Consider the following 15,930-nt stretch of genomic DNA (forward strand, 5'->3'; position numbering starts at 1 on the left):
AGTGTACATGGTGGAGGAGCATCGTACGTCTGCTCTCGCTACAGTCCGTCAACATCCAGAGCTGAACTTCAGCCTCCTCTCTGGATAATCTTCAAATCCAGTCATAACAAGGGCAGGCAGCCTGGCTCTGTGCCTCTTCTGAAGCACACCAGTTGGACCACAGCGCTTCAGAGCTTTCACACACACACACACACAAAACTTGGAAAAAACTTCTTGCCGCTCATTAGTGCAGCTGAAGCCAAAGAAAAATAACACTGACTTTGGACAGCAGAAATCTCAAATGGTCACCGCTGACTGAAGGGTGACAAAGGCCAGACAACTTCGCTGCGCTCGATTTCACGAAAGCCCTTCACCACTAAACACAACCACCACTGTCCTCAAATAAGCCCACAGCCTTCAAAGACCCTCCCCCATGGTCCCTGCTTGAGAGAGCATGAGCTACACAGCAGGACAGCAGCACATAGCCCACTTCTCTCTCTGGCTACTTAACTGAGCTCATGCCATGTCCACCGCATTGCAGTATACTCGGTCCGGCCCAGATTTCCACGTAAAAAAAGATGGATGCCTGTTGACACCGGTCGCACCGGTTTAATGGAGGTCCAGCAGAGGGAGACCAGTTGCTCAGGGAGCTGAACTGCAAAATTCCCACCTCAACCCCATCCTCCTCTGCCCTGTCTCAGCCCCGGCACAGGCTCAGCCCCGGCACAGGCTCAGCCCCGGCACAGGCTCAGCCCCGGCACAGGCTCAGCCCCGGCACAGGCTCAGCCCCGGCACAGGCTCAGCCCCGACACAGGCTCAGCCCCGACACAGGCTCAGCCCCGACACAGGCTCAGCCCCGACACAGGCTCAGCCCCGACACAGGCTCAGCCCAGCTCACTGCTTCCTCAGGATGCACTGCCCATGTCACCCCCAAATCTGTCACCTACCACAGAGCTCCAAATCCCACTATGCCAGACTGTCAGACTCAATTGCATTTAAACTTATGTGCAGAAAAGCCACATCTAACTGTAATAGGATTTTTGGAGGGGCGGGGGGGGGCAAATCCGACTAGTACGAATGGCTTTGTAAGGTACACAAACGGCCCAATCAGAAGCGGGGATTCCTTCACACCTCACGTATCCTGCACACCTCGTTAACGTAAATATGACAACATGGAGCCCCTCTCACTCAAAAACCTCAAAGTGAAAAAGGAACGAGAAGACGCAGGGTGATGAATGACTTCCGCGAGGCGGCTTGTGTCACACGTTGAAGCACAGAGTGCTCGTGACATCACCATTTTATTTCCATTACAGGAGACCGATGACACGTCAGTCAAGATGCACGTGCCCGTCATGCAATGACAACTCGAAACATTTGGTATATGGAGCAATCAAGAGAAATCGCAACACCGAAAATCTTTTCTGTCATGCGGCTCACGACAACTCCATGTTCATTCTCCCTGCATACAGTGGTAAGACAGGCAAAATAAAAGAAAGTGCCTGACAATGTGTGAATACATCAACATTAATATCAACATTAACATCAACATTAACATCAACATTAATATGACGCTGGCCTGGTGTGGTCCTCCTTTAAATGTTGTAGCATCGGTGGTGAAGAAGGCCCAGGAAACACCATTTCCTTTAGTGGAAATACTCTTTTATTGAACTAACATATCAGGAAAAGACTGACAGGGTAAGATGGGGAAAGATTAACTAGTAGATAAATATTATACATATGACAGATGCACGCCGCTAAAGGACATTGCACTTTTTGGGGTGCATTAATAGGTTTACTGTCTTAATAACCTGGAATACTTGCGACGGGTTTACGAGTGTGCCATCCCTGTTAGCTGCTTGGACCTAATGGAACCCTGGCAAGCACATGCTCCACCAAGCACGCAAACACGGCCAATGCACTGAACAGCCAGAAAGCCATCACTTTGAACGGCCACGGTCCTGCACCCAGTGTGAACAGCGTCTTTGTTCGGGTGTCTAAAGCGATATCCAACATCCACTCTGCAGATCCAGTGAGCTAAACCATGCGAAGACAGCGAGTTGATCCCAGATATCATCGAAGCTTGGGAGTAGGTACGAGTCAGGCTTTGTAACAGTGTCGAGCCGGCAATAGTCCACACAAAAAAATGCCAGCCGTTATCCTTTTACTTTGCCAGAACCAACAGCGCTGCCCATGAGCTGATCGACAGTTCGATGATTCCGCTTTCTCAGCCAATGGAAGCCGGTGGGGAGGAAGTCAATTCATTGCAGCAGTGCCAGTGTTGATACTGTGCTGCTCTAAGCAGGTCCATGTACAGTCTCTATGATGTCGCTATAATGGCACATCAGCTACCAGAGCCACTGCTTCTGTGCTTCTGTTAGGCCCAACCTCCTGAGACGTCACAGTTCTCTTTAATTGCCATTGCTGCCCTGCGTGCTTTCTGCTTTCTCAAATGTTGACGCTAACAAGAGTTTGTGTGTGCTGCCCATAGCCCTCAGTAATCCACCATCCAGCACTGTTGCTATGGGTTCATCTGGCACTCGAGACTTATACCTTCGACTTATCTGGTATCTTCGACCTAGCCCCGCCACTGGAGATCCACTAACCATCTCTAGCTCTCCAGAGCTGCCAGTTTCCCCCACAGAAAATGAAGGCCACAATGCCAAGGACCCCTGAGTCTCTAACTGTGCTCTGTCATGGATAGCTTCACTTGTCTCCTCTCTAAGCCCCGCTTTTCCTTCTTAAGGATGACCATGGCCCCAGCCGCGGAGCCAAACGGAGTACACGCGCATCCTGTATAGGTGTAAGCCAGAACTCATGCACTTGGCTCAAACTCTCCCACCACGACTGAGACCCGCTTCCTGCCTCTCACGTCGACTTGGCTGCCAGTGATGGATTTGAGCCACTGTGGCTTCCCAGCTATCAGGTGCGCCATTCTTGGTGTGAACAAACACGCTTCGTCGTAGCGGCAACACGGATTGACAGAGTCAATGAGCTGTTTCCCATCCCGAACCAAAGTCCGTGGTGGTAGCCAATCTTCCTAGCTGTGGCGTCTCCCCCAGGCTCTCGACTCCACCTGGAGCAGTGCTGCCTCTGCCTACACCTCCACCCACCAGTCACTCCACCACCACTCTTCCCCTTCAAGTTCCTTTGCTGCAAAGCACTTTGTTGTCTGTCCTCTCTGTCTTGGAGGCTGGCCAGGCTGGCAGGTTGTTTGTGCCTCCTCAGCTCCTCATGCAGCAGTGCACACAGGAAGTGTTGCAGTATAAACTCCTCCTGTGTAGCCTTCTCGAATGTCAGGTATGTCTACCAAACCATCGTACTCGGTTCTGAGGTCTTCCTCGACATCTTCCCCGACCAGCCGCCTGGACCTCGGCTGGAGGGACACATCTCGCAGGAGTAACCCATCTTCTGGGTTACTACTCCTTCACGGCACACCTTTGAGTTTGTTGAGCCGAAGCTCAATTTTTCCAGCTCAGCAACAGCAGTATCCCATTTCTGACACCAACGTAACACTAGCGGTGAAGATGGACTAGGAAACGTTGTTTCTTCCAATGGAAGAATTGGAAGTATATATTTCCAAAGTATACATACTTGTGATACTCTTCCAAGTATTTAAGAATACCTTTTACACATTAAATAATACCTAAATAAACGTTTTCAGAGAGGCATGCAGCGTTCTGGCAGCACTCGAGGTGCTCCGCTCCTTCTCTTCACTGGCCTACTCCAGAGAATCCAGTGGCAGATAACACAGTATACAAGTTTTGTATTGTTTATAGGGATAATTTGGGCTGATCGTGATAAACAGACACACTATCCATTTGAATAGATGGAGGAAGTCTTCCTTTGGCTTTATCAAAGGAAAAGGTCTCTCACTGCATACAGTGACAAGACAAATACCAAAACATTTAAAGATTTATAATGCTTTTGATGTTTCCCATCATTTCTTTCACAGTTCAACAGCCAATGCTGTATAAACTAAAACAAAACAACCCTCCATGTTTTATCATAGATCTGCATTAATATGCACTACAACATATTCAATACAATACTGTTTAACTGAGATTCATAAAGTTGTTTTATTGTTCTGCATTTCCTATTCCATTATTTTTATCATTATGTGACTCTTGAGAAGAAGCTGCACATGAACACTTACTGAACTGAGTACTGAACTGGCCTGGCCTGTGCCACCGGCTGAATATGTAGCCTGCTGGTACGAGGTACACAGAGGTAAAGTCAAGGATCAGTGAGGCACTCTGTCTCACTGGTCTCATTTTGAGTGCACAGAATATTTCTGACTCTGAAATGTGAACATACCTTTTCAAAAACAGAGACTAATTATAGAGTACTCTGGAGTAGAGACAAGGGAAAAAATCCCCAAAGAACAACTGCTCAAGGACGATGCAAAAACAACACAGAAGAACCTGTTTCCCCCTCATCCACCCCCCCAACCCCACCTCCAAGTTACACACACTGTGCCTCTTTCGTATTGTTTAAAAAGATACATTGCCCTGACAGAGCTTATTGAGTGCAATGTTCCAACAGCAGTTTACGTCTGTGATTGGCTGTCAGAAGGATACATTGCAGGCAGCAGCGATCAATACAATTATCCTGACAAATATTAAACTAGCACAGATCACCTTTGAAATGGCAATGCTTGACCCCTACTAGCACAAGTAAGGACAAAGGTTAAAAAAAAGGATCATTCTTCTTTATTAAACTTCACTGGAAGATGGTACACCCACCCTCTATCTTCATTTTGACCCCAGGCTCTGATATTCAAAGGCTCTGTATATCAGTCCTGTTTTCGCCACGGCTATATCACAGCTGCAGCTGTGGTGAAACCAATCACCCAAGGGCTCCATCCTACAAAACCATCTGACCCAACTTCACTTGGTTATCCATCCTGAATACTCATGCTAACTGGATAACTGTCTGGGTGTAGCTCCAGGGCCTGCTCTCACCAGCCCCTTGCTTCCATTGCTCCGACCAGCACTCACAACCTCAGACAGCAGGGTCAGTGATCAGTACACACTGCCAAGCACTGGGAGAGTTACAAAAAAAACCCCAAAAACTAACTAACTCATTATAGAGTCAACTACACCCACGGGAATTCCAGCTAGCGGATCTGTGTGTTCCAATGCCACATATCAATTAAACAGTGAAATTGAGCCAACCACAGCATCCAAGTGCCCCTAACTGGCAACAACTGCAATTAGCATGTAATGCCCATTTTTGCTTTGCTGTGGTACTGAATACCATTGTACGTGTCGAGGCGTACTGGATGGTTACACTGTTGTTGACCGCTGCACCCCTGCGCCTGCAGTACCTGGCAAATCCTCCAACTTCACCTCAGCACGTGAGTGATCCGGGCGCCGAGCAGCTGGCCACCAACGAGACGAGACGTGAACAGCGTGGGCTGACAAACGCAATCAACGTGACCGTCACCACTCCGCGCAGCTTCGTTAAAGTCCTATATGGTGCTGGTGTACCGCGCAGTCAGGACGCCACATGCTTCACAGCCAAGTCCTTCCCGTGAAACAGACGGCAGGCGAGGAGCGGCTCGTTTTAGAGAAGGGTGCATGAGTTAGGCGCCAACGAGGATGAAAGAGAAACGCATTCTAATGGTACGTGGCTTGTTATTACCGCAAAATTCGTAAACTTTTCTGTAAAGGAAAAGAAAACAATCAAGTCCACGGGCATGTTTCGTTTTGAGCATGCGTAACCAAAAACATCTAATAAAATAGTGTACATATTTACATTGACTGGACTAGGTACATTTTAGGCCAATTCGTTCTAGAAAATAACAGGTCCTTGCTCACTTTAACTCAACGCTCATTTTTCCCCCAAATAATATTTGTTACGCACAACGATTCAGTAGAAACAGAAGCATTTAACGCATCGATAATGTAATTAACAGTGTTTCCCAACTCTATGGTTGCGCGGTTCGACACTCACTTTCATATCAGCTTTCCTAATTTCTGTCATGAAAATGTAAAAAAAACAAACAAAAAAACAAACCCTAACAAAAGCAACTGGTAACCGGGGAACCTCTGGGGCGGCTCTGCTGCACGTGGCCGTATGGTGCCGGAGCAGATCATTCTTTTTCAGCTCGACATCTGCTCCTCCATAGACCTCTGCCTGCACAGTTAATATGTCCTTCCTAAGGGGTAATTAACAGCCATTGAGTCGCCCCCGATCGGAGTAAAGTGCTGCTATTCTGGGTGAGATTTATCAGGGCTAAATCCTCTGCCTTTCACTACTCAAAGGCACGTTGCTTCCTGGAATCATATTTTTTTTATAAAGATGTGTAAATGGCTGCTAAAACACTGCAGCCGGTGTTATCACGGAAACCAGCATTCACACTTTAAACTTACACTTTAAGCTCACACTGCAAGTGCACACTGCAAGCTCAGAGCGGCGCTGAGGGCAACGACAATGCTCGAGCCTTCCAAAGATAGTTTACTTTCCCGGTCCTCTGGAATATCTTTGAAACCACAATTTATGTTTTAAGAAAAGTAATGGGTTCATTGTGATTAATGCTAAAACGTTATGGCCACATTTGTCTTACTTTACCGTCTCGGGACCATCTATTTGCCGCAGAGCGTGCGTGTCATCCTCCCGCGACAACAGTGTAAAGGTAAATAACGAGTGGGCTGATTCCTGCCGACGGCAACCCGCTCGAACACCCTAGATTTGCATGATTCATCTTTATTACTGCGGTGTCTGGGCCTCTTAGGGACCTGACACCAGCCTCACAACTCACACGCTCAGTTCATTAGCAGCAGCTTCAGCAGACTCACAGTTCACCCTCCTGGTATGTCGTTCACAGCGCCGACATCCCCGTGGCCTTCCCGAAGGCTCGTTTCACCACCTGACGGATGTTCATGAGGACGCGGCGCGACGTGAAGACCTGCGGTCACTGTACAATAACTGCACGTGTGTGTCATTAGAAAACATAGCGTCACTCAATGTCCCCAAGACAGGAACCTCAAAGACAAACAGACAGAAACATCTTTGAGCTGTACAACTTTGTAAAAGCCTCAGGGGAAGATGTGCAGGCAGCAGAGTTCTGCTTGTGATTGAATAATTGGCATTAACCAACATGCATTTGGTTAGTCTGCATCTCATGACTCGTTCTGAGCCCTGTAGGGCACATCTTGTTACCAATATTAAAACATTCTGCTAGTTCTGGCCCTAGAAGAACAAAGGCCCAATATGATGGGAATACCCTAAAAAACAAATGCAGTATGTGTCAGGCAGGCCATCAGTCAGGCCTTTATGGGAAATGAGAGAGTTTATGGGAAATGCTAAGTGTGATGGGAGTAAAATTAGACTACAGGCTAAGATAACCTCCAACACACACATACGCACACACGCATGCTATTTAAATGTTTTTCTTTTTTTTTAAACAAAAGAAAACCTCATTATCTTTCCGAATAAATATGCAAAAACAGGCAAGAAAACAAGAAAAGGCTCAGCATTTCCAATTCTTCTGAAAAACGAACACAATAAAGATGAATTCAATATTTGCATCCTTGTCCGCCTCCACCACGCCGGCTAAATAAATCCAGCCGTATCTGTGCGAGGACGGTAGTAGACGCGCTCATGTGGAGAGGAGGAGGAGTCTGGTTCTGCAAGCCAAACATGTTCCCCAGGTGATTACCCGCTGCCTCCCTTAGTGCACCAAGCTCTTCCCCAGATGAAGTGGCTCCTAGATGGGTCCTGGCAGTCCAAACAGTGAGAAGAAAGCCAGAGCTGTCGGAGGCCTAATCACCGCAGAAAACTCGGGACCCTGCATACGCTGCACCTGCCAGGGCCAATTAGCCAGGTGTACACAGCCCGCCGATCCCGTATGAGGAGGAGGTGGGGAATCCGACCGTGCTAAAGGTTTGCTCTGCTTTGACTGCCTGGCCAATATGATACAGTGTGCACGGACAGGCCATAACAAGACGCCAATCCTGCCGGGGGGGAAGGTGTGGTGTGCCCCGGCAGGGAGAAACGGCCACTCGGGGATTATTAAAAGCACCGCCGTGATGCAGGCGGCGTCACGCGTGACGCATCGTGGTCCAACAGCTGATGCCGATGGCCCCTTCCACTTTGATCTCGTTCCCCAGCTCACAGACGATCCACTGAAGCGCCCTTGTGGAGGGCAGATCAGTGTGAGTGATTGGTTGGGTGTGAGGGAGAGGTGAAGTCGAGGCGCTCGGCGCATTATAAATCAAAGATATCAGAGCCAGCCGAGCAGAGCGCAGAGGCTCCCCATCTTTTCATTCTTTACGGCCCACGGCGAGCCCCAGACCCCTCGCAAAAAAGGCCTGCCAGACTTATGAGCAGTATGGATTACCAGCCCAAGTCAAACGTAGACGGCCAGGAACGCAGTGTGATGCGCGGCACCCGTAGGTGCGGGAGATTGGCCCTTTGATTTGCAATGAATATCCTGCCTGCATGTGCTCGCCTCTCTCGTCCCGGCTGTCTAATCTCCATTTGAGTGTCATTACGAGGCCGGGCGAGTCCGAGTGCACCAACGACAGGGTCATTGCGGCCACCGTGCGCCGGCCCCGCACACGCCGAGCCGTCGCGGAACGAGCTGTCGGCTCGGCTTGGCGTGACACGCGACGAGGCTTTGAGCACTTTGATCTGCCAGAGGAGCCAAATGAGGGCACCTGTCAGAGCGCATAAGCTAAGACTGTCCAGGAGCTCGGGAGCGCCCCAGATGTTTACCGCCTCACGCGGGCTCTCAAACAAAACGAGGAGGAAGACAAGAAATGGCTCTAAAGGAGCAGTCATGATCAGAGGGGAACGACACTCTGGCTAACAGCGACAGGGACAAACGGTCATCGTGGCTAGTGGGAGGCAGGAATGAAGCGTGGCTATGGCAGAGAGCTCCGGCAGCTCGACGGCACCCGGAAACCAGCAGTGCCTGAGCCACGGCTGCACTTTCCGGGGTAGCAAGCGCAACACTCACGGTTAAATGAGTTAACTAGAAAAGAGGCACTGGGAGTATACATGCATTGAATGGCCTTTGATTAGCCCACAGGAGCGCACGTCAATTATCCCACAAAACAAAGGGTGAATATTTTCAATCTCTTTACATTGTGACATGAACCGGAGAAGAGTTCATTTTTAAATGAGCCCTATCCATTGCATGTAGTTTTTTCTCTTTTTGTGCTCCTGCAGAAGCCACAGCATAGTGCTGATGACTCAGTATCCCACAGAGCATACAGGTTTCCTCCAGCAGCAGAGGATCGCGCGGGTGTGATGCCCAGCTTGAAGCCTCCTTCATCAGGGCTCCAAAAATCTTTTGAAGACAATTTGGAATCAACGTTGACGTTTTTACCTCGTCTGTTTATGCCCCTGGACATTGTACATAAATCATCAATATTTATAATTTACAAGAGAAAATAATTTTTCTCCTTAATCCTATCAAAAACTGTCAGAATAACTTCTGTAATGTACCCAAAATTATCATAGCATGTTTTACATCCCAATCAAGTCCTGACGGACCAAGATATATCATGCCATATATTAATCCATGTCTGAATATTTTGTTTGACTGGAAAAATGTAACAGAAAACAAATGAATTAGAATGTCTATTTGATATTGCCTTTAAACCAACCTGCGCAGAATGAGAGCAGCCGTCTACACAATGACATCTGGGGCAAAATCAAACTGGGAAGTCATTTCACTTGAAAAATGTTGAAAATGTACATATTCACATGTATGTGTCCTTAACTCTATAGCTAATAATTTCTTAATCATTTAGTTTGTATCTTATTGGATATGCTGCTGAGTTTACAATTAATTCAAAGGTCTAATAACATCTCATTTCAAAACAAAATTTAATTTGCAGATTATCAGACAGCACTGTCCTTGATTACTAGATCTGAGATTTCCCCTTGTCCTGAACCATCATAAATCATAATTATTAATGTCAGGGTAACTCAATTAACAAAGACAATGCAGGTTTATTTAAGGAGAGTTCCGATACATACAGTGTGCCCACATGACTGCCTTTAACCAGTTCAGGAGAAAGAGGTGAAATTGAATTGTAAGCTGTGATGTTAAACTGTGATTTAAGGTACTGAGGTTGCTAAGTTATGGAGGGGGCAGAAGAGGAACATAAAACAGCCCTGCACCTTGAGTGCCCGGTCATAGCTAGACATAAAGAACAACCATAAAAACACACACACCTGCACACAAACACACACACACACATACAATCACACACAAGCAGACACATGCTTTCTCTGTACTGTGTTAAATACTGTTAGAGACAAAAGGTCTATTTTATAAGTAAATGGAAAGCAGCCAAATATAGTAAAAATCTGTGTTTTCTCTCCAATTCAGTTAGGATGCCTTTGTGTGTGTGTGCGTGTGTGCGTTTGTGCGTGTGTGTGTGTGTGTGTGTGTGTGTGTGTGCATGCATATTTGCGTGCCACATGAGACAATAACATCCTGAATAATTGGAGGAGAACACAGACTATGGCATATCCAGGTCAAGAGCACATGGAGACTAGACTGGAAAGAAAAAAAAAACATATAGGACCTTTTAAAATGTGTTTTATAATTAGATCTTCTGCATCACCAGGGCTTTGTCTTCCGCCAGCAAGCATCCAGTCCAACTGCAGCAACATGTTCAATCAGACAAACAGAATCTCTCTCTCTTTCTCTCCCTCGTCTCTCAGCACGTTTTCCTCCCTAATGCATTCTCTTGATGCCTGACAGAATAATTGATCATCTAAGTCAAGACATCTGCACGGATCACCCGCGTGGGAACTCCGAATGGTTTTAAGCAGGCTGGGTATTTTATTATGCACAATATCAGGCAAACATAGGGGACTTTTTTTATGGAAGAAGTGATGAGAATATTGAAAGCGTTTGCGATTAGGTGGGATGTGTACGGCAGACTGCATGTCGCAGTGTGCCAGTGTGGCAGCGTGGCCGCCCTGTGGAGGAGGCGGCGGGCTGCATTTCTCCCGGCGGTGTGTACCCTGCGTTCTACACCCTCCCAGCCAACCATCCATCGGGGCTGCAGACGCGACGGTAAGGCCCGCATGTTTGGGGGAGGCCATCTGCCTCGTTTATCCGTCCGAGCCTTAATCGCGGTGAGGCGAGCGGGTGTGGAGCGCCCCGGAGTCTGCCCCGGGGGCCGCTCCCCGCACTTCCCCACCCTTTCAGCCTGGATTAGCCCCTATTCTGCAAAAAATGGTAGAAGGGCACTGATTAATTGGTGGTGGCATGAAATAAGTCTACGGGCCTGGGCCTGACAGAGCAGCTGGGGCGTGGGCGGGCGGTCCAGCCCAGGGCTGTGGGTAATGGAGTCATGCAGCAGCGCTTGACCTCTGTGGGGGGCTCCCCTCAGCAGGCTCGGCTGGCGTCGACGGCTGGGTCTGACCAGCAGCGGCAGGGGGCGATATGTCAGCCTCCTCTGACACTCCCATAATCACAGCGGGCACCCCGGAGACCCCTTCGCAGGAGCAGCCGAGCTGTGGACTTACTCAGCCCACCGTGCTGCTGTCAGAGAGAACAGCAGTCACAGACAGCCAGCTCTCTCTCAATTGGCCTCGGCCAGCGCAGTCTGCTCTCGCGCGCACACACATGCATCTCACGCTGCGCCACCCTCGCCAATGTGTCCATCATGCCTGGATATTTGGGTCTAAGAAAATGAGCCCATTGACCTTTCACTGAGCCTCCAGCAGAGAGACACTGTTATTCACAGTGTCATCCATTTGAGTTAGGCAGGTCCTGCTTTTAGCTGTCTCTCAGTGTGTTCTGAGGATTGATGGAACTGTGCATTAGTTAGAGTGCTTTTCAAGGTAAGAACGAGGCAGAGTGCTGTACTGAAGCCATTGTCCACTGCAGCGAAGGTGACTGATCAGAGAAATGTACTATTAATGGGTTAGCCTGATACTTTTGACTTAACTTACACATAGCGATGTCACGACTGTAGGTCACCTTAAGGTGGTTTAGTCACTGTAGCAGTGTAGCCTGTTCACCGAACGCCTTCTGCTCCTGACTACATCAATTTTGCACTGAAAAAAGATGTAATCTGTTACGTGATTGCATATTCTCTCTTTTAAACACAATTCAATGCAATGTTTTGCCCAGTGAGCATAATTATGTGCTTCCATTTAAAATTAAGTACCGTTAAAATATGATAAACATTAATCGTCAAAAATTTACGTTAATTCTTCTCCGGTTTTTTTTTTTTGGTTTTTTTTGTAGCTTTCTAAACTACACGCGTCTACCGTCCTACTGAAACATTTACACCGGGGACCAAAAAGGTAGCTATAACACGGACACTTGTGGTTGCTTCATAACTAATAAGCATAAATATCTCGAGTCAATTAAATAAAAGCAGAGACGCGCAGAGAGGCAGCACAATAATTGTGAACAGTCGCGCGGTTCTTCAGAAAGCAAATGGACCTGGACTACGCACTGACTTTCTTTCGACGTCATCTTGGACTGTGCTCTCATATTCCAGTATCCACAGAAGTAGCTGAACAGGGTTGTGCGCAAGATAAAGGCTATTTAAACTGCCATTACCTTGGTAATGTTGGAAAAGAAACGTCACTATCTAAAAACTGTATTTGCAAAGTTTATATGTAGAGGTTCTTCACGTTGTCTATATGCGTTGTCACCACAAGGATAATTTTACGTGATTTTATAGTCCAGGTTCAGTTTTGAACGCAATCTGTGAAAGACTTGGAACTATTGACTGAAGATCACTCAAATAATGTATTTTATAACAGGTCGTGTAAATTATGTAAAATAACCATTACTTCAGACATTTCTTTAAACGTAAGATAGAAGTTACGTTTCTATTTGTTTATCTATTTAAATATGTTGCCAAAGTGACTGCAAACTTTTGGGGCTAATTACTGTACAAGTAGGAAGACAATAGATGGAACGTTCACTCCTGGGAACTTTGACATTCACTTGTATGAGAACAAAGCAAAAGATATCAACACTGACTCATCAAATACAATGTAGAAATAACAGCGCCGCAGCAACGTGATTTGTTAATTTTTTCGCCCTGCGAGGTCTCTCGTGTGTTGTGCGATTTATCAAATTTTCACCGATTACTCAGTTTTGCGCAGGGGTCCATCTGTTGTAAGCCACTATGTGTGAGCAGAGACCATTTTTCTGTTACATCTTGTAACGGTGTCAGCCTGTAAATACCCTCTTACTGTTCCTGACATACTAAGAAGGCATAGGCTAATAGAGAGAAACGATTGGTCACTGTCGCTGAAACAGTGTTGCGTCTGCTTTGCAGGAGCTACATGCACCCTACTCCTGACAGGATGGACAGCAGGAAACGCGTGTGTTCCGAAATACCATAATTTTAAAGAATTAATATCTTACCTTGCCCCCGTGCGATAACCACAACCGCAAATACAGTCAGCACCAGAACGACCATGTTTGGTCTGTAATATATTGCCGTGTTCATGCTTTCGGCAGTGGGTTCCTTTTACAGAATAATGTCCTTGTGTTAAAACACTTTCCTAACAAACATAAGCGAGGCGCCAACGCTCCGAAAACCACTTGCAGTAGGATCTCCGACGCACGCGCTCCCGCGCGAGGGATACTTCTGCTCAGGTTTGTAATTGTAATCGGAGAAGAAGCGGAGAACGGGGCACCTCGGCGCTCACTAAGCCAACTGCTCGCTTGGAGTGCCGTCAGCACCTCCAAGGCTGAGCACTGCCGTTTCAGTACCACGGACAGCTCCTAGCGTCAGCGACTGGAACAACTTCAGCTTCGTGGAAACTTTGTACCGTACATAATCTAATAGTGCCCTCGTCTAAATGGCGTAAGTATCACAATACATGTGTTCAGATCTCAACTACTGCTGGAGGGGAGCGTAAAAAGATATGTTGGCTGTTTGCACATTCAGTCTCCTGCTGGTTTTAACACCGAACCATCAATTGCAGGGTAGTCTATATCATTTGCATAGATATAATGATAAAAATGGACGGCGCATACCAAGTTACACGTTGTGAAGCAGTTTAGGTACAAATAAAGCCTGAATATGTTCACTAGAACTAACGCCACCGTCAATGGGCCTAGCGTGTGTTGATCAGACTGGAACCAGATAACATTTTTGTGGGGTTTTCTTTCCAACTCTCGTTCTAGAGGGGTAATTTTGGCTAATAATACATTCTAATCATGCGAGTGCACACTGTCGTGTCTACGGAGATATTCCTAAACGAACAAAAGACAAGTAGAGAAAACTTTTAAAAATCTGAAAACACGCCTCAACTAAAATTACCCATGCAATGACCTTCTCATTAATATCTAGAGTATTTGCTCTCTACGAATAACCAAATCGGCAGGGAAAGAGCAATACTCATGAAATATGCATGGGATCAGGCAGAACGCTACAGGAAAAGATACAGAAATGTTAAGTAACGCAGCACAGCTAAGTCGTTATGAACGCATGAACGTGAGTCGACGAAACTTGATGTGTACTCCTCATCGATGCGCCTACCTCGCTCTTTAAAACGCTGTTTTCCGAAAGCTAGTTTACGAAATGTTAGATCAACGTTGCTCGCCTAAATTCATTACTATTCAGTCCTCCACGATAAAAGTGAAACTTACATTTATTCTGCACGCTAGATAGCGGAAACTCGTGCTTGATCCTTTAAGGCATGCGCACTAATGTGTCCGCTAATGTGACCGTTTTCACGAGTCTGCCAGCGTTGTGTACTCCCGCCTTTAGCGCATAGAGCTCATGGAGGCGCTAATGCTCAGTCTGCGGGCACGTCGCCTCACTGCGAAAAGCACACAAGTAGCCTCTCAACCCCAAATTATCCGGGCCACGAGCAAAGAGGGCAAGACTATTTAAATGATTGTCGAGGCTGATCTGTAAGGTACGTTATAATGTTTGCATATTCATACCGCTGTCCTAATTTAAGGCATTAAATTAATACAGCTAAAGAGCTTCATGACATTCTTAGGACAGTTATGTGTTTTCAATTATGAGTGTACGTTGTTTAACGTTAATATGTGGGATATACGGTCAGATTCTGCATAAATCATCATGACAATTCTGCATTACCCAATTACCTACATTAATCCAAAGGGAGCTGAACTCTTAGCTATTGTGGATAACATGGAATGCAAATGGGCCATTTCATCAACACAAAGACATTCGGTGCCCTAGTGCACCATTTAGAGAGGGAGTACGTTGGGATTTATAGGTTCAACAAGCCTTCAGGAGACCATGAAAGCTGCCCAGGGATTTATAAGTGCTCACAGATTCACTTGCACCATATAAGACAGCGTGCAGCACATCCAAGTGCAACATGAATATTAATGTCGATTTGTGTTGATATGGGTTTCTGAAAACCAAATGTAGGAAAATACTGAAACACCGATACCCTCTAAAGATCGGATCAATCGCTCCTCAGTGCGGCACGCAGGAGAAGTAATGTTCATGAGGGCAGAGCTGAATCAAAGCACCGAGGAGGGAGATTTGAACCCATAGCGGTAGCACGCGTTATCCGTGGTTAGGGTCCCCGAGAAAGTAATCATACCAGATAGAAAGGTTCTTTCGCCTTCCTCCCGCGCTGCATAACACACTGACCAAATGGGCATGAGAGTGCTTAAGTGAGAGATGTGAGGGGTTAGAAGGGGAGGGTGAGTGCAGAGGCCGACGGCAGCTGCTTCACGCACATCAGAGGAGGTGCGTGCGCACGCTCCCCGACTCCCCGATCAAGCTACAGCACTGCGAACCAGCTGCAGCTACAGACTAAGAGAAAATGAGCTACATATTCACATGACTCAAGGACAGCTTTGATTGAAGGCCTGATTAAGACTGCCAAGAATGTGAGCATGTGACCAGACAGCCATTGCACAAAAGTAGTTATTATGTGGATGACTAATACCACGCTGTTTATCTCTGCTGTTTCTGTGGAGCTAATGTTCTGTCATTCTAGTGACTCATAAGT

At 46.9% G+C, this 15,930-nt stretch overlaps 1 protein-coding gene across 3 annotated transcripts in view; it reads right to left on the reverse strand.

The window, feature by feature from the left end:
* Positions 1–13,820, reverse strand: part of sez6b (seizure related 6 homolog b) — a 121,718-nt gene extending 107,898 nt beyond the window's left edge. Inside the window, exon 1 of one of the 3 annotated variants that reach the window (XM_035534287.1) lies at positions 13,346–13,820. In XM_035534287.1, the coding sequence (XP_035390180.1) occupies positions 13,346–13,430 (85 nt within the window). In that variant the 5' untranslated portion in view covers positions 13,431–13,820. The remainder of the gene's footprint in view (positions 1–13,345) is intronic. The other 2 variants (XM_035534289.1, XM_035534288.1) reach the window with 2 other exon arrangements.
* Positions 13,821–15,930: the final 2,110 nt, after the last annotated feature.

This window comes from Electrophorus electricus, chromosome 15, assembly GCF_013358815.1.
Source record: "Electrophorus electricus isolate fEleEle1 chromosome 15, fEleEle1.pri, whole genome shotgun sequence".
Taxonomy (NCBI): Eukaryota; Metazoa; Chordata; class Actinopteri; order Gymnotiformes; family Gymnotidae; genus Electrophorus; species Electrophorus electricus.